Genomic DNA, 17,875 nt, shown 5'->3' with positions numbered 1-17,875 from the left:
GAAACATAATCAGTATCAGAATCTCACCTGTTTCTCAGTTCTTTCTGCTGCAGCTGCAACTGTATCATGAGCTTTGTGTTCATGCATCGTACACAGATAACAGATTAACTGCTGATCAGTGCGACAGTAGATCTTCATCACTTCATCATGCTGAGAGCAGATCTTCTCCTGTAGTTGTGTGGACGCTTTCACCAGCTTGTGCTTCATCAAGGCTGGAATTTCCAGGTGAGGTTTAAGATGAGTTTCACAGAGAGACGCTAAACACATCAGACAGGACTTGATGGCTTTGAGTTTTCTCCCAGTACAGAAATCACACTCCACATCTCCAGCTCCAGCGTTACAGTGAGCAGGAGAAGCAGCTCGGACTTCTGTCTTCTTCAGTTTCTCCACCACTTCAGCCAGCATGTTGTTTCTGCGTAGAACAGGCCTCGGAGTGAATGTCTCTCTGCACTGGGGGCAGCTGTAGACCCCCCTCTGATCCTCCTGATCCCAGCAGCCATTAATACAAACCATACAGAAACTGTGTCCACAGTGAAGAGTTACTGGATTCTTCAGTAGATCCAGACAGACTGAACAGCTGAACTGATCCTGTTCTAAAATACTGACCTCTGCCATTTTCCTGAACTCACAGACTGAGAGAGAGAGAGAAGAGTTTCGTTTCTTCTGAACTGAGAAGGAGGAGCTTTGTGATTCGGCAATTCAGAAAGCAGGGTTAGGAAGAGGGTGGAGCAAAGTACATGCTCTAACACTAAATCAGAACTAAATCCGACACATTATATAACACTGAGAGGCACAACACAGCTGTGTCATAAAATGAACACCTCTCTTCTTGTGAAGAGACAAACTGTGGAAAATGTTATTATTATGTTTCAAGATTTACCAAAGCATTTGTCTTTGAGGCAGTCATCATAGGAATTGGGGTAAAATGATCAGTGCAGGCTTCATTTAGATATTTGCATGTGGTGTTCTATCTTCTAAATAGACCGAGGTCTGGCTGGGATTCGAGTGTTGTAAGGCTCAAATTAAAGTTAATGATTGGAGACCAACATTTCTTAACTCAAACAGAAATCATTTTATTTATCATTTATTTTATAGGGCCTGGATATTGTCCAGTGACAGTGTCGAATTCATTGTATAAATGACCCTGGTTCTTAGGAAGGAGACTGCTACAAATTGTGTCCTATGAAAACTGGACACAAAGTTTATACAATACAGTTTATACAGCTTTGAAAATATTTTTTGTATACAATTACTTTTTGTATACAGGGCAGAAGAGCACATCAACTTTGCCCTGACATTACAGAATAGGTCAATCTGATCAAGATTAAAAATACTTTATAAGATAAAAAAAAACGTTATAAGAAAACAAAACATTCTTTGGTATAATGCAGTTTAACCTTTTGCACATTCTACTTCAATGCCATTGACCAAGACTCTTAAAAAATACTTTTACCTATCCAATGGTATATATTAAAGCATCTGTTTTCTTTGACATGGGTTGTATTATTTCACAGTTTCTAGGTTGACTTGGCATTCCAGACACCCAGATGTGTGTGCCAAAACAGTAAAAATGTGAATTTGTGAAGTGATGTGTTGTTTCCAAGCAACAATAGTAATAGTAACAACTTTCTCAATATCTGACCAGCTGAATTTATGTGACAAAGGACACTTACAGTATGCATGGGTAAACTATTTTAATAAAGTAACTGAAAGTAAAACTGTATCAAAAACAGCAATAGTTAAACAAGGTAATATGAGAAAGACAAACAATATCGGTTCATCAAATCTACCATATGGCCACAACGTACAAAGTTCTTCAGTGTTTCAGTGTCTCAAAATGCATCATACAGTATCATACAGTGAAATGTTGAGGTGGAAAGTTGTGGAAAATCTTATATTTCTGTTTTAAGACTTATGTTTTAAGTCCTTGGGTTGACAATCAAAGCATTCGTCTTTGAGGCAGTCATCCTAGGAATTGGGGTAAAATGATTAGTGCAGGCTTCATTAAGATATCTGCATGTGGTGTTCTATCTTCTGAAGAGACAGAGATGTGGCTGGGATTGGACAGAGTGTTGGAAGACTCAACTTAAAGTAAACGATTGGAGATCAACATTTTATAACGCAAACATTACTGATGACAGTAATCACCATCAGTGTCCAATTCATTATAATAAATTACTATGGTTCTAACTTCTTAAGAAGGAGGCTCCCACAAACGTTTTACTATGAAAACTAGACACAAAATTTATACAAAGTGGTAAATTAAGTTTTTTTAACACTATGCATTACATTAATTAATCGGGATTACATAATGTTGCAGTTGATTCAGTACCAGCAAGCCAGAATCCAGCGTAGAGCGGCTGAGTGAATGTGGTGTGGACTGTGTGTAGGAGGGTCATTGTATCAGAGACGCTGTAGAAGGACAGAGTTCCTGCACTGTGATCCACATACACTCCTATTCTGGAGGATGGAGGAGCTGAGAGCTTAGTCTCAGTGTTGTTGTGCCAAAAAGAGAGAGGAGAAGATGTTTGCAGACTCCAGGACTGATTATTGCTTCCAAACTTACACTCATCTCCTAATCCTTTTCTGCTGATTCCTTTATATGAGACTGATATGAACACCCAATTCTTACTGCTCCACTCGACCTCCCAGTAACAGCGTCCACTCAGACTCTCCTTACTCAACACCTCGTAAAAGTTGTTAAATCTCTCTGGATGATCGGGATATGACTGGACATTCTGAACATATTTCACCACTCTGTTCTCCTCAGACAGAATTAGGTTTTGTTGTGCTGTTTTTGGATCCAGAGTCAGCAGACTGAAATCTAAAGATGAAGCACACTTTAGTGATCACTGAGAAAATGTACTTTAGTGAATTAAAAATATAATAATGTTTTACGTACATTGCAGAAAGTCCTGTCTGGTTTTTGGTTCGGAGGGTAAAATTTGAACAGCTGTAGCTATGGAGACACAATACAGTAAATAATGAAAAGCTAGAACACAAAGATAATTCAGAACAAGATTACAGAACCACATTCTTAATACAATCAAGCACTGGAACCTCTTTTTGGAATGGGTTGATCTTTAACTGAATGCATATTTACCATGTATTTTGTATCTATATTTAATACTGTGGCTGGGTAAACAACTGAGCGCACAACACCACAAGTCTGCCTTATTCGGTGTTTCCCTCTCCTCTGTTGTTCTGTTTTACTGTCTTTTCTTAGTAGGTGAATGAGCTGAGCCTATTGGACCATCTACACAGGTAACAGAGCTCTCCATCCCTGGAACCATCTCACTGCCCAAATGCCAGCTAACCCTCATCCTCCTTACCCTCACGCAGGTCAAGTAAGTAAGTGGTACCTCCAAGCCTCCCCAAGACTCCAAAGAATGGCAGCTACACATAAGAACAAAAAGGAGGATGAGCAGGCCTAAGCTTCACATACAGAGACTGGGCACAACTGTTTATCGCTCCCAGACAGATAGCTATGTGAAGTGGTTCGATCTGGCTTTCAAAAGGATGCTGAAGTTACTCACTGTTTTTACTACATCCATGAAATCCCACAGTGAGACAGCCTTTATGTGATGAAAGATGAAAGACTCACAGGGAATCCAATCCTCATCATTCAGGTCAAGTTTTGCTACCCAACATGCAACCCTTGGGCAAAGAGAAAACAACTTTCTCCACCTCTTAAGGCTTATAGAAGTATATCATCCTTTAAAACCCCTTTAACTCATTGATAATTGCCCTCTGGCCCAACCAGCTCTGGCGGCTGCTTGGATGACGTCATCATTTAGCCCTATTCTTCTACTAAGACCTGGGGGAACATTTCTTACATATTTATAAAGTCCACAGCAGCATAAGGGAGGCAGGTGTAGGGCTTAACAGCAAATCCCCAAAAATCCACCTGCCAAACGATCTATGCTGCCATGGAACAGGAGGCCTTGATCATCACATGGGTAGTTGAAGATCTCTAACAGGCCATCACTTCATCCTGGCAACAGGTCATTCATTTTTACAATATAAAGCTTAAACAAAAGACACTAATGCTGAGAGGAGACACTTGTGCTGGATTCTTTATATAGAGCACTTTTTCTATTAGTTCAACACACCTTGTGAAGACAATTTGCTGAACTTCTCTTCACACAATTCCACTAGCTGTTTTTTCAGATCAGATATAGATCTGGTCACTTCCTCAAATGAGAGATGTTGACCGACAGTAAGGCTTGGTGAATGCTCAGATCCAAAAGAGACAAAGAGAGACTGGAAACTCTAGAAAAGAAAAAAATAATTATATCTTTAATTTAGATGTATAAGAACTTTATTTTAGGCAACATTTTAATATTTATTTTGCAAAAAAATGTATATTGAATAGTTAATTAGCAAAATGGTATTTAAGCACTTATCTGTTTTTACTTTATTAACAGCAAATTACCTTCTAGAAAGGTAATTTGTGTTTTAGTCAGTGTTTCTTACCTGGAGGAAGTGGATGTGATCCTCAATGTGTGAAAGCTGCTCCAGCTCAGGTTGTCTCCTTTTTAGATCAGTGATCTCCTGCTCCAGCTGTTCAATGAGTTCTTCAGCTGCACTCAGTTCAGTCTTCTCCTGATCTCTGATCAGCTCTGTTACCTCAGAGCGCTTTTTCTCAATGGAGCGGATCAGTTCAGTAAAGATCCTCTCACTGTCCTCCACTGCTGACTGTGCAGAGACCTGTTTTAATACACATATAGACCAGATGGAGGTCCAGTTCAAGCTTAGCTTTACTTAACTTAGTTGAATAGCAAAATAAATACTGCTTTTACAGCTGTACTGAGTGTGTTTTGTTCAATTATCATGAAAAATATTTATTAAGCCTTTTGTTTGGGTTATGTTTTATTACCTTGGGTCTTTTGTAAGTCAAAATTTTTTAGGTGATTTTGAACCCTATTCATTTACCTTTAGAGTGTTTACAGCCTGTTTCAGTTCCTGCAGTTTCTTCTCTTTCTCCTGGATTCTGTGTTGGGATTTTGATTTTACCTCCTTTATCTGACTCTGCAAACAAATGCATTTTATTCAGATATTTGTAAAATGTGAGGAACAATCTCTTTAACAAATTAAAGCTAACAAGATAAAGTTCACTATTTTTTAGTGAATGTAGACACAGTCACATGAATACTTTTTAAAGCTGGAAAATCCAGAAAGGTGTGTGTTTCCTGGTCAAATGTTCACTCAACTGGTTTGACTTGTTTCTTACTTACTGTCATACAAATACATTTTTGTAACATCTTCCTGAATGAAACACGTAAATAACAGTTGTAGAGCTCTGTGCTACGGATGGCTGGTTCTGTCTAGGTTCCATCTGCTAGGTTCCCGAACAAAGCCCTTAACGCTTTCTCTGTCCTATGAATGAATGGCTGACCTATAAGCTTTTTTATGTAAATAGAATACATGTAATACTATATTGTATTTTATACTAAACTGAATTCCAATAATTCAGATGAAGGAATAACAACATGGATGCATCAAAGGTCAAGTATTGTAGATCTCACCTCTCTCTCAGTTCTTTCTGCTGCAGCTGCAACTGTATCATGAGCTTTGTGTTCATGCATCGTACACAGATAACAGATTAACTTCTGATCAGTGCGACAGTAGATCTCGATCAGTTTATCATGCTGAGAGCAGATCTTCTCCTGTAGTTGTGTGGACGCTTTCATCAGCTTGTGCTTCATCAAGGCTGGAATTTCCAGGTGAGGTTTAAGATGAGTTTCACAGAGAGACGCTACACACACCAAACAGGACTTGATGGCTTTGAGTTTTCTCCCAGTACAGAAATCACACTCCACATCTCCAGCTCCAGCGTAACAGTGAGCAGGAGAAGCAGCTCGGACTTCTGTCTTCTTCAGTGTCTTCACCACTTCAGCCAGCATTTTGTTTCTGTGTAGAACAGGCCTTGCAATGAACGTCTCTCTGCACTGGGGGCAGCTGTAGACCCCCCTCTGATCCTCCTGATCCCAGCAGCCATTAATACAAACCATACAGAAACTGTGTCCACAGGGAATAGTTACTGGATCCTTTAGTAGATCCAGACAGACTGAACAGCTAAACCTTTTCTGATCTGAAACAGTAATCTCTGCCATTTTCCAGCACTCAAAGACTGAGAGAGAGAAAGCAGCACTCTGAGATTAGTTTTGTTTTCTCTGAACTGAGGAGGAGGAGCAACATCAGCTTCAGAGGGTGCTGCCAAATACAAGCTGGCACATGTCTTAAGAGAGAGTCATACTGTCTTTTTTTCTGTGCTTTATCCAATCAATTAAAGCTACTATACAGACACAGCTTGTAACTGTCAGAATGACATGTTAATACGGATATTTTTGTTTATTTATCATTATACATTCATTGTTGTTTTATTTCATATGGTTGTTAAAAAGGGCTAAAAATCTATATGAAAAGGTGTAAAAATGAGGGTAAAATGTGTTAATAAATATATGTCTCTAAAATAATATTTGTTTAAAAAGAAGGACTTTTAGTTTAGTGCTGCTTTACTGTGGAGCGTAATGAGTCACGTGACGCGAGTTAGTTAGGCGGGTAACTGGAGAATTATGGGTCAGAACTAACTTGGCGGCAGAGAGAGAAGACTAACTAAGCAGCAGAGGGAGAACAAGAATTAAAGCTAACACGAGGTCTAAAGGCGCACACGGTAAATGTTTGTCTGTTAAATACTGTTTAGTAATGTGTTTAATATGCCTTTTTTCAATGAATCTTGTGTTTCGAGTTGTACACAGAATTGTTGTGCTAGCTAGCATATACTGAACGGTTGCTTTGTTTTGTGTAGTTTTCACGGTGTCCGATGAAGGACCAGAGAGAGGGAGAGAGAAAAGGAGAAATAAACCTTCAAAAGACATCAGTATGACTCGTGGCCATTATTCCATTAGACCGGTGTAGCTACAGTGAAAACGTACCGCCATCGCGGCCCAGAGTCCAGCGCGTGTGCCCGCGGAGGAGCGAGCAACGCGGCGGAGAGTTCAGCGCGTGTGCCCGCGGAGGAGCGAGCAACGCGGCGGAGAGTTCAGCGCGTGTGCCCGCGGAGGAGCGAGCATCGCGGCGGAGAGACCAGCGCGTGTGCCCGCGGAGGAGCGAGCATCGCGGCGGAGAGACCAGCGCGCGTGCCCGCGGAGGAGCGAGCAACGCGGCGGAGAGATCAGCGTGTGCCCGCGGAGGAGCGAGCAACGCGGCGGAGAGTTCAGCGTGCGTTCCCGCGAAAACGGCGCGGAGCACGTCAATTCAAGAAAAAGACAGTTTCAACAACGAAGGCTAAAGCTAAGCAAAGTTTCAGCGCAGCGCCAGTTTCAGCTAAGTGAAGTGTTCAGGCAGGACATTGCAGCTCTGCACTCGGCGTCAGGTTTGACTGTGCTCCTTTCACAAGACACAAAAAAAAAAAAAAAAACACTTCTTATGAGAAAAGTAATTCATTTATCAGTAGAGTCTAATTGTCATTCCTGTTTTATGAATGTGTGATTATTGTGCATAATGGTACTTTAAAGTAAGATTTCACAAGCATGTTCAAAGAAGTGCATTAAGGGTTATATTTAAAAAAAAAAAAAAAAGTACTTGACGTTATTTACTGAACAGACAACTATATAACTGTTAAGGTCGTATGGTTATATGTTTACACGAAGCTGTCATTTCTAAAAAAAAAAATGTACAATGTCAATTCATGAAGAAACTTTAAAAAAGGGTGAAGTTAGTGAACAGTTAAAATCACAATGTGATGATGTTGAACAGGAAAGATTAGAGTCACTTACAGGTGACAGTCAAGCTAACCTAGAAGTAGAAAAGATAGCAGTGGTAGAGCCTGCCCACACCACCTCAGAGACTGTTGAACCCAGAAAATCTTCACGTGAGAGAAAGTACACCACCAAAATGCTAGAATTGAAAGAACAAGAGGCCTTTCATAGAGAGAGCAAATTCATCAAGCTGTATGAACGCTGGAAAGATCAAGTTAGAGCTTCAAGAAACAAACTTAAGGATGAGTGCTCTGACAGTGGTTTGGCTAGCATGATGGATGATATTGAAGGGCTAGAGACAAAATTGAAAGAGTTGTATGAAAACATACGAACTCAACTAGCACCTTCACCTGAGATTAGAAGAAAGATGGATTCCTGCATAGCAGTGACAGCAGATCTGATGAGGCTCATGAAAATACGGATGAGTGAAGTGGGGCTAGAGGAGTTTGATGCTAAAGCAGAAAACACAATACTTCATAATGTGCTCGATAGAGAGTATGCCCAATCAATATTTGGGACTACAATCTCCAGGTCTACTGATGGTAGTAGCCACTCTCAGTCATCAGAACAGCGAAGCATTGCAGCGAAACGAGCAGAGTGTGCCGCACAGTTTGCTGCAAAAAGGGCTGAAATAAAAATGGAGGAGGCCATAGCTTCACAAAGGCAAGAACTAAAGAGATTAGAAAATCATAGAGATCTTCAAGTTCTAGCTGCCAAGCTCCAAGCATACAGTGAAGATGACTCAGATCAGGACTGTGAAGAAAACAGAACAGTGCAAAACAAGGTGGCTAATTGTCCTCAAGTACCTTTGTCCTCAAAAGAAATTAAAAAGGAGCAAACATGGCAGGATGATAGCACTGAACAAATAGCTCATCTCAACAATGAAGCGTCATTAGCACAAGTCCTACATGACACACTAGTCCTTACCAGACTTCCTGCACCTGAGCCTGCTGTCTTCTATGGAGACCCACTCAAGTTCTTAGAGTGGAGCACAAGTTTCAAGACATTGATAGAACGGAGATGCACAAGTCCAGCTGACAGGTTGTTCTACCTACAGAAGTACATTGGTGGTGAGGCAAGGTCCGTGTTAGAAGGCAGCTTCTACAGAAAGGATGATGAAGCCTACAACCAAGCATGGGAGGCTCTGAATACTCGCTATGGCCACTCATTTGTAATTCAACGTGCATTTAGAGAAAAATTAAACAACTGGCCAAAGATCGGTCCTAGAGAGTCAGTTAAACTGAGACAGTTTAGCGATTTCCTAACTGCCTGTAGCAATGCAATGCCTCATATCAAAGGGCTTCAGGTCTTAAATGACTGCGAAGAAAATCAAAGGATGCTTCACAAAATCCCTGACTGGGTGACCTCTCGCTGGAATCGTCACGTCACAAAGTGCTTGCGTCAAACAGAGGAATACCCCAGTTTCAAAGAGTTTGCTGAATTTATGGCACAAGAAGCTGAGATTGCATGCAATCCTGTGACATCCTTTCATGCATTGAAGCATATTGACGAAAGGCCTGGTAGAGACACAAGGCGCCCAAAGGCTAATGCATTTATGACAAATGTGAAGGCACCTGAAAATGCAAATACAGCTATGAAAGCATGTGTATGCTGTGGAGAAAGCCATTCTATCCACAAATGCCAGATGTTTGCTAACAAGTCCATGAAAGACAAGAGAAGCTTTATCTTTGACAATAGCCTGTGCTTTGGCTGTCTTAGGAAGGGACACAATTCAAAGGAATGCAAGAATAAAGCTACTTGTGGCATATGCAAGAAACATCATCCAACTCCACTTCACGAAGACCGCTCCTTTGTCTCTGCGAACACATCTTCTGTTAGACAAGTACCAGAGAATACATCTTCACTTTCTTGTTGTCTTGACAGATGTAATGGTGGGAGCACCTCCATGATAGTTCCTGTGTGGATTTCCACAACCACCTCTCCTGAATCAGAGACCTTAGCTTACGCTTTACTAGATACCCAGAGTAGCAACACCTTTGTAGACAAGGAGGTATGTGAAAAGATGGGGGCAGATTTAGAGCCAGTTAAACTAAAGCTTACCACTATGATGGGAAAGGACTCCATCATTCAGAGTGAAAGAGTAAGTGGGCTTAGAGTTAGAGGGTTTTCCTCACCATGCTTTATTAACTTGCCACCTGCCTACACCAGAGACTTCATTCCACTTGAACGTTCTCACATTCCTACTCCTAAAACTGCCAAGGGATGGAGACATTTAAAAGGAGTAGCCCAAGAAATGCCAGAACTGATGAATTGTGAGGTCGGACTCCTCATTGGCTATGACTGTTCCAGAGCATTGGCTCCACGTCAAGTTATCACTGGAGGTGATGATGAGCCATACGCCATCAAGACTGACCTGGGTTGGAGCATTGTCGGTAGTTCACCACAGGCTGCTAAGTCGCCAGAAGTGACAGGTTTATGCCATCGTGTAACAGTTAAAGAGATTCCCCCATTGACACCAGCCACTGTTATCAGAGCACTCGAATCAGACTTCAAAGACACCAGCCCTGGTGAAAAGAGTGTATCACAAGATGATATACAGTTCATGCAATTACTGAATAAGACAGTACATCAGAATGCAGACGGTCACCTGGAAATGCCCCTTCCCTTTAAGACACATCCACAACTGCCAGACAACAAGCATTTGGCCCTGGTTCGACTGAAGCGCCTGAAAGGGAAATTTGAGAAAAATTCCAAATTCAGAGATGACTACCTCAAGTTTATGGAAGGTGTCTTCAAGGAGGGTGAAGCAGAGAGAGCTGTATGCCAACCCAAAGCTGGAAATGTGTGGTATATTCCACACCAGGGGGTCTATCACCCTAGAAAGCCAGATAAAATTAGGGTAGTGTTCGACTGCTCTGCCAAGTATGGTGGCACCGCTTTGAATGATCACTTGCTGGCTGGACCTGATCTTACAAATGGGCTCACAGGAGTGCTCTGCAGATTCCGAAAACATCCAATAGCAGTCATTTGTGATGTGGAAAAGATGTTTCACAGGTTTCACGTAAACCCTGAAGACAGAGATTACTTACGGTTTCTGTGGTGGGAGGAAGGTGACACAGAATCAGTGCCAAAAGAATACCGCATGAATGTCCATCTTTTTGGAGCAGCATCCTCCCCTGGCTGCGCAAATTATGGATTGAAGTATCTTGCAAGCCAAAATGAAAAAGAGTATCCTGATGCCGCCAACTTTATCAAAAAGAATTTCTATGTTGATGACGGGCTTTTTAGCGTAAAATCTGTTGACACAGCCATCAAACTAGTGAGAGATGCACAAAATGTCTGTGCAAGAGGAAAATTACACCTCCACAAATTCATCTCCAACAACAGAGAAGTTTTGGAGTCAATTCCTGAGAGCGAACGAGCTAGCGGAATCCAAGATGTAGACTTGACTTATGAAGAACTCCCAGTTCAAAGTGTGTTGGGAATAAAGTGGAGCGCTAACAGTGATACCTTTTTCTTTAAGGTCACTCTGGATGAAAAACCAGCAACACGGCGTGCAGTCCTCTCAACTGTAGCTTCTGTGTTCGACCCGCTGGGCTTCCTTGCTCCCTTCCTCCTGCTGGGAAAGAAAGTTCTACAGGAAATGTGTCAAAGAGGCATTGGGTGGGACGAACCTCTGCCCACAGAGTTAAAGCCACGATGGGAGAGCTGGCTTAGTGACCTAGAGAATCTCCAGAAGCTCCAGATACCAAGGTGCTTAATCCCAGAAGAAATGGGAAAAGTCCAAAGAACAGAACTACATCACTTTTCGGATGCTAGCACCCATGGGTATGGACAGTGTTCATACATTCGTGTGGTGGGCGAAGACAAAGTACACTGCTCACTAGTGATGGGTAAAGCTAGAGTTGCTCCCACAAAAGTGGTAACCATACCAAGGCTAGAGTTAACTGCTGCCGTGGTCTCCGCAGCAGTAAGCAGCATGTTAAAAGAGGAGCTAGAGCTTAAAATTGATCAGGAGTATTTTTGGACTGACTCACAGGTAGTGTTGGGCTACATTAACAATGAAGCTCGAAGATTTCACATTTTCGTAGCCAATCGAGTTCAAAGAATCAGAGAAATGACTGACCCAGCTCAGTGGCACTATATCAACACTGATCAAAATCCAGCAGATCACTCTAGCAGAGGCCTCAAGGTGGCAGAATTGATAAGTTCAGACTGGCTGACTGGACCCAAGTTCTTGTGGGAAAGAGAGATTGTCGCACCAAAGTTAGTTCCACAGCTTCTGTTGGGGGATCCTGAAGTCAAAGTGACACAAGCGCTACAAACAAATGTAACAGAAGAGAAAAACTTCACAAACAGACTCAAACAATTCTCAAAATGGCATACAGCACTGAATGTCATTGCACGTATCCAACATCTAGCAAAGGGAGCTAAGGCAGCAGAGCCTCTTAATGTTGAAGATCGAAGAAAGGCTAGTCTTGCACTTGTAAAATTGGCACAAAACGATGCCTTTGAAGATGAAATGCAAATACTGAGTCATGACAAACTGCCCAAAAGTCATCAGTTGTATCAGCTTAACCCAATAATTCTAGATGGTGTTCTCAGGGTGGGAGGGCGCTTAAAGAATGCTTCTTTACCTCTTGACCTAAAGCATCCAGTAATCCTACCCAAAGATGGTGAGGTCACACGCCTGATTGTAGATTACTGCCATGAAAAAACTCAGCACCAAGGCAGAGGACAAACTCTTAATGAACTGAGAGCAAATGGCTACTGGGTCTTAAGTGGCAGCAAGGTTGTGGCAAATCACATTAAGCAATGTGTGACATGCAGGAGAGCTCGCAGGCCAACAGAAACACAAAAGATGGCAGATCTACCTGCAGATCGCGTCAATCCTTCGCCACCATTCTCCTTCTGTGGGATGGATTGTTTCGGACCCTTTTATTCTAAACAGGGTCGTAAAGAGAGTAAGAGATATGGCCTTGTATTCACCTGTCTATCCTCAAGGGCAGTGCACATTGAAATGTTAGAAGATCTAACAACTGATGCCTTCATAAATGCACTGCGCTGTTTTATAGCTATCCGTGGAGCTGTGAGACAAATCAGATCGGATCAAGGGACCAATTTTGTTGGGGCAAAAAATGAGTTGGCAAAGGCTTTGAAGGAACTGGACCAAGACAGACTGACTGGCTTTCTTGCTGAAAAGCAATGTGACTTCATTATGAACGTACCTGATGCTAGTCACATGGGAGGTGTTTGGGAGAGGCAGATCAGAACTATTAGGAGCGTCCTAAATTGTGTCCTCTCACAGAGCACTGGAAGAATAGATGATGCTTCTTTAAGGACATTCTTCTACGAAGCCATGTCAATTATAAACAGCCGTCCACTTACTACCAACAACATCAATGATCCCAAAAGCCTGGAACCACTCACACCTAATCATTTACTCACCATGAAAGGCTCTGTTCCCCTGCCTCCACCAGGAAAATTTGTAGCAGAGGATCTGTATGCCAGAAAGAGATGGCGTAGAGTGCAGTATCTGACTGAGCAATTTTGGAGTAGATGGAGGAAGGAATATTTGGGAAACATCACCCTCAGACAACGCTGGCATTCTCCAAGACGAAACGTAAAGATTGGGGATATTGTCATTGTCAAAGAAGAAGAGGTTCCCCGCAATGAGTGGAGACTTGGAAGAGTACTTGATGTTTGTAAAGACCAAGATGAACTGGTGCGAAAGGCCACAGTACAACTAGGCTCTAGAAAGCTAGGAAAAGCAGGCCAGAATGTAATGAATACATCTATTCTTGAAAGGCCAATTCATAAGTTAGTCGTACTTGTAGAGAACAACTAAAGTTGTTCCTAAACTTTAAAAACACTTTTGTACAGAGTTTACAGTGTAAGGTTTTATATACTCAGTTCTGGAAATTACTAGATTTATTCATTTTTGGAATGGATATCATAAATCGTAGTAATTTGGTGGGAGTGTAACTGTCAGAATGACATGTTAATACGGATATTTTTGTTTATTTATCATTATACATTCATTGTTGTTTTATTTCATATGGTTGTTAAAAAGGGCTAAAAATCTATATGAAAAGGTGTAAAAATGAGGGTAAAATGTGTTAATAAATATATGTCTCTAAAATAATATTTGTTTAAAAAGAAGGACTTTTAGTTTAGTGCTGCTTTACTGTGGAGCGTAATGAGTCACGTGACGCGAGTTAGTTAGGCGGGTAACTGGAGAATTATGGGTCAGAACTAACTTGGCGGCAGAGAGAGAAGACTAACTAAGCAGCAGAGGGAGAACAAGAATTAAAGCTAACACGAGGTCTAAAGGCGCACACGGTAAATGTTTGTCTGTTAAATACTGTTTAGTAATGTGTTTAATATGCCTTTTTTCAATGAATCTTGTGTTTCGAGTTGTACACAGAATTGTTGTGCTAGCTAGCATATACTGAACGGTTGCTTTGTTTTGTGTAGTTTTCACGGTGTCCGATGAAGGACCAGAGAGAGGGAGAGAGAAAAGGAGAAATAAACCTTCAAAAGACATCAGTATGACTCGTGGCCATTATTCCATTAGACCGGTGTAGCTACACAGCTGAAATACAGAGCATGGACAAGTCATTGCATGAAACCTTTCCTGCATCTTCTCCCTAAAGATTCTGCATTAGATGTTTTGAAAGGAACATATAAACAAGTCCTGTAGACTGATGCATTTACAATACAGTATTTTAGTTTTTTGAAAATGTATATTGTTAATCTGTATATGTGACTAAATAAAATAAAAAAGCAGGAAAAAAGCAAAAAGGAAATGTATATTGAACAACGTATTGTTAACAGCAATAAAGGTTGTATAATTCCATAAAAATAACACCCAAAACTGTTAATGCATATGGGTGGAGCTAGCATGCTTTGGCCTTGTGTTACAGCCAGTGGCAAAGAGAATATTTCTACAGCAGGGCAACGATCCTAATGGCAAATCAATAGTGTCTAATCTCTTGCTGCTTATCGCTCATGACCAATCTTTAGCAGCTAATCACTAATAGCCAATCTCCAGCAGCTAATTACCAATGACTAATATTTAGCAACTAATAATGACCAATATCTAGCAGCTAATCACTAATAGCCAATCTCTAGCAGCTAATCGGTAATGACCAATCTCTAGCAGTTAATCACTTGTAGCCAATCACTATTGGCCAATCTATAGCAGCTAATAATGATCAATCTCTAGCAGCTAATCATTAATGACCATACTCTGGCAGCTAATCACTAATGACCAATCTTTAGCAGCTAATCGCTAATAGCCAATCTCTAGGAGCTAATTGCTAATGACACATCTCTAGAAGCTAATTGGTAATGTCTAGCAGCTAATTGCTAATAGCCAATCTCAAGCAGCTAATCACTAACAGCAAATCTCTAGCAGCTAATTGTTAATGACCAATCTCTAGCAGCTAATCGCTAATGACCAATCTCTTGCAGCTAATCACTAATAGCCAATCTCCAGCAGCTAATCACTATTGACTTATCTCTAGCAACTAATAATGACCAATATCTAGCAGCTAATTGCTAATGACCAATCTCTAGCAGCTAATCACTAATAGCCAATCTCTAGCAGCTAATCGCTAATTATCAATCTCTAGCAGCTAATAGCTAATGACCAATCTCTAGCAGCTAATCACTAATAGCCAATCTCCAGCAGCTAATTACCATTGACTAATATCTAGCAACTAATAATGACCAATATCTAGCAGCTAATCACTAATAGCCAATCTCCAGCAGCTAATCACTATTGCCCAATCTCTAGCAGCTAATCGCTAATAGCCAATCTCTAGGAGCTAATTGCTAATGACAAATCTCTAGAAGCTAATTGGTAATCTCTACCAGCAAATCGCTAATGACCAATCTCTTGCAGCTAATCACTAATAGCCAATCTCCAGCAGCTAATCACTATTGACTAATCTCTAGCAACTAATAATAACCAATATCTAGCAGCTAATTGCTAATGACCAATCTCCAGCAGCTAATTACAATTGACTAATATTTAGCAACTAATAATGACCAATATCTAGCAGCTAATCACTAATAGTCAATCTCCAGCAGTTTATCACTATTGACCAATCTCTAGCAGCTAATCGCTAATAGCCAATCTCTAGTAGCTAATTGCTAATGACAAATCTCTAGAAGCTAATCGCTAATTATCAATTTCTAGCAGCTAAGCGCTAATGACCAATCTCTCGCAGTTAATCACTAATAGCCAATCACTATTGGCCAATCTATAGCAGCTAATAATGATCAATCTCTAGCAGCTAATCATTAATGACCAACCTCTGGCAGCTAGTCACTAATGACCAATCTCTAGCAGCTAATCGCTAATAGCCAATCTCTAGGAGCTAATTGCTAATGACAAATCTCTAGAAGCTAATTGGTAATCTCTAGCAGCTAATTGCTAATAGCCAGTCTCAAGCAGCTAATCACTAACAGCAAATCTCAAGCAGCTAATCACTAACAGCAAATATCAAGCAGCTAGTTGTTAATGACCAATCTCTAGCAGCTAATCGCTAATAGCAATCTCTAGCAGCGAATCGCTAATGACCAATAACACAGTCACCATCTAGTAACAGTTCTTGTATAACTGCACAGACACATTAATGTATAAACTCCATCTTAAGAACATTTTACAGTGTCATTCAGCAACGTGTATGAAGTAAATTCTCACTTTCCTGGAGTTCACTCACACTACACTACACCAGAGCCGGTTTATGAAGAGTCTGCCCACTCTCTATCTCCACCATTATATCAGAAAATTAACGTGTGGTCCCCTATTTTGCTCTCCTATTGCGCAGTTTCCTTTTCCTGTCTGCCAATTGAATTAAAGAAACTCAAAACACGTCAGCTCCTGCCTTAGGCAAAAACTTCACGTCATAAAACACAATTTTAGTATTGCTAACAATTTTGTAAATCATTGTGTAAAAAAACTGTGTGGAGCACGCACCACATTTCTGTAGCACAAAAGCTATTTTTCTTTATTATTTTTGTTACACATATTCAAAGTAAACAAGGATATCGCCATGTTTTCCTAACATAATCAGATTTTGGATTCCCACACAGGAGAAATGCGATGTTATAAAACACCACTGGGAGCCGCTGGATCCCACAGGCACAGTGCAAAAATGTCATGTCCCACAAATAAAGATGCCCAGAGATTCGAAAATACGCATTATTACACACATTATCAGCCACCAATATCATGTTAAGTGTTCTTATTATTAAAATAAAGGCTTAGGTATAACAATTTTCCAGTTAAAATAGGGTATTTTAAGCTGAATGTAAGGTGGACGAAAATAGGGGACTTGTAATTCTGCGATCTTGCCACTGGGGGAGCGCCGAAGCAACCAAAACTTTAGTTCTTAAAAAACCAAAGTCAAATGAGCACTGGACTGCTACACAGATTTTCTTCCTGAAAACCATTTATATGGGTGAGTAAAGCACTTCTGTTTATTTACAGTAAGATTAGATTTCCACAATTTTTACTGAAATGGCCGAAAATAGAGGCCCCCACGCTACTGTAAACCGCTAGGGGGAGCTCAAGAGTGTGTGCATGAATGAGGGTAAAAGAAGCTAAACGGCTAAAAACACAATTAGACAAAAGTAACTATCCACATGGCCAGAATGTTCCTTTATTTTGTAAAGTAGAATTATGTATTTTGCTAAAAAACGCAAAGAAAACGTATCTATGTGTTTCAGTTTGTATACCGTAGGGTTTCGCTGCTATAGGGTCTTAAGCAGTAGTCGTACTAGTTAGTATTACTACTGACTGGTTGGTGAGCTGATGCTGGATTAGAGTTTAAAGCTTTGTTACTAGAGTGTAAAAGCTTTAAAGTCTATGTCTGTGGTGCTGAAACAATTAATATTCTGTGTTCTGTGTTAAGAAAATGAGAACATTTTTCAGCATGAAAAAATCATATATAAATGCAGGTAATTTACAGGAATGGCATTGTTATTTTGTTTTTTATTCTGTATATTATTAAAGTAAAAGTTGGGATTATGCTCTGTAGCACATTCGTGTGTGTGTGTGTGTGTGTGTGTGTGTGTGTGTGTGTGTGTGTGTGTGGGGCTGTTCCTACATGCGCTGGGCATGTGCCGCTCATGAACAA

The 17,875-nt window shown here is 40.7% G+C and overlaps 3 protein-coding genes and 1 long non-coding RNA gene across 10 annotated transcripts in view; 2 read left to right on the top strand and 2 right to left on the bottom strand.

The window, feature by feature from the left end:
• The window catches only part of LOC103035149 (tripartite motif-containing protein 16-like), a 204,234-nt gene that overhangs the window by 7,383 nt on the left and 178,976 nt on the right, over positions 1-17,875 (bottom strand). Inside the window, exon 1 of one of the 7 annotated variants that reach the window (XM_049479246.1) lies at positions 28-1,698. The exons of the other annotated variants lie outside the window; for them this stretch is intronic. Within the exon in view, the coding sequence (XP_049335203.1) occupies positions 28-615 (588 nt within the window). The 5' untranslated portion in view covers positions 616-1,698. Of the gene's footprint in view, positions 1-27; positions 1,699-17,875 lie in introns of those variants that run through there. 7 annotated transcript variants of the gene reach the window in all.
• On the bottom strand, positions 1,694-6,268 carry LOC103034613 (E3 ubiquitin/ISG15 ligase TRIM25). The gene is made up of 6 exons (XM_007254901.4): positions 5,529-6,268; positions 4,936-5,031; positions 4,477-4,710; positions 4,113-4,272; positions 2,903-2,959; positions 1,694-2,824 (listed from the first exon to the last, which is right to left on the bottom strand). Exons 1-6 carry the CDS (start codon positions 6,114-6,116, stop codon positions 2,295-2,297), a joined length of 1,665 nt encoding a protein of 554 aa, XP_007254963.3. The 5' UTR covers positions 6,117-6,268; the 3' UTR covers positions 1,694-2,294.
• LOC125802173 (uncharacterized) lies at positions 6,341-6,883 on the top strand. The gene is made up of 2 exons (XR_007439145.1): positions 6,341-6,676; positions 6,812-6,883. It is a non-coding gene; the product is annotated as an uncharacterized LOC125802173 (long non-coding RNA).
• LOC111193541 (uncharacterized) lies at positions 7,213-14,273 on the top strand. Its single transcript, XM_049479198.1, has 2 exons — positions 7,213-14,066; positions 14,202-14,273. Exon 1 carries the CDS (start codon positions 7,684-7,686, stop codon positions 13,570-13,572), a length of 5,889 nt encoding a protein of 1,962 aa, XP_049335155.1. The 5' UTR covers positions 7,213-7,683; the 3' UTR covers positions 13,573-14,066; positions 14,202-14,273.

The sequence above is a fragment of the Astyanax mexicanus genome, chromosome 1, assembly GCF_023375975.1.
Source record: "Astyanax mexicanus isolate ESR-SI-001 chromosome 1, AstMex3_surface, whole genome shotgun sequence".
NCBI lineage: Eukaryota > Metazoa > Chordata > Actinopteri > Characiformes > Acestrorhamphidae > Astyanax > Astyanax mexicanus.
The sequence above is the reverse complement of the archived record's forward strand: the minus strand, read 5'-3'. Positions and strand labels throughout refer to the sequence as shown.

What these genes read in the sequence shown, in the direction of transcription:
- LOC103034613 (XM_007254901.4), bottom strand. Translation starts at nt 6,116, where the DNA reads ATGGCAGAGATTACTGTTTCAGATCAGAAAAGGTTTAGCTGTTCAGTC. An exon ending in CAGAAAGAACTGAGAGAGAG is followed by an intron (nt 5,032 to 5,528) that starts GTGAGATCTACA and finishes ATTTGTTTGCAG; the next exon opens with AGTCAGATAAAGGAGGTAAA. An exon ending in ATCACATCCACTTCCTCCAG is followed by an intron (nt 4,273 to 4,476) that starts GTAAGAAACACT and finishes TTTCTTTTCTAG; the next exon opens with AGTTTCCAGTCTCTCTTTGT.
- LOC111193541 (XM_049479198.1), top strand. Translation starts at nt 7,684, where the DNA reads ATGTCAATTCATGAAGAAACTTTAAAAAAGGGTGAAGTTAGTGAACAG.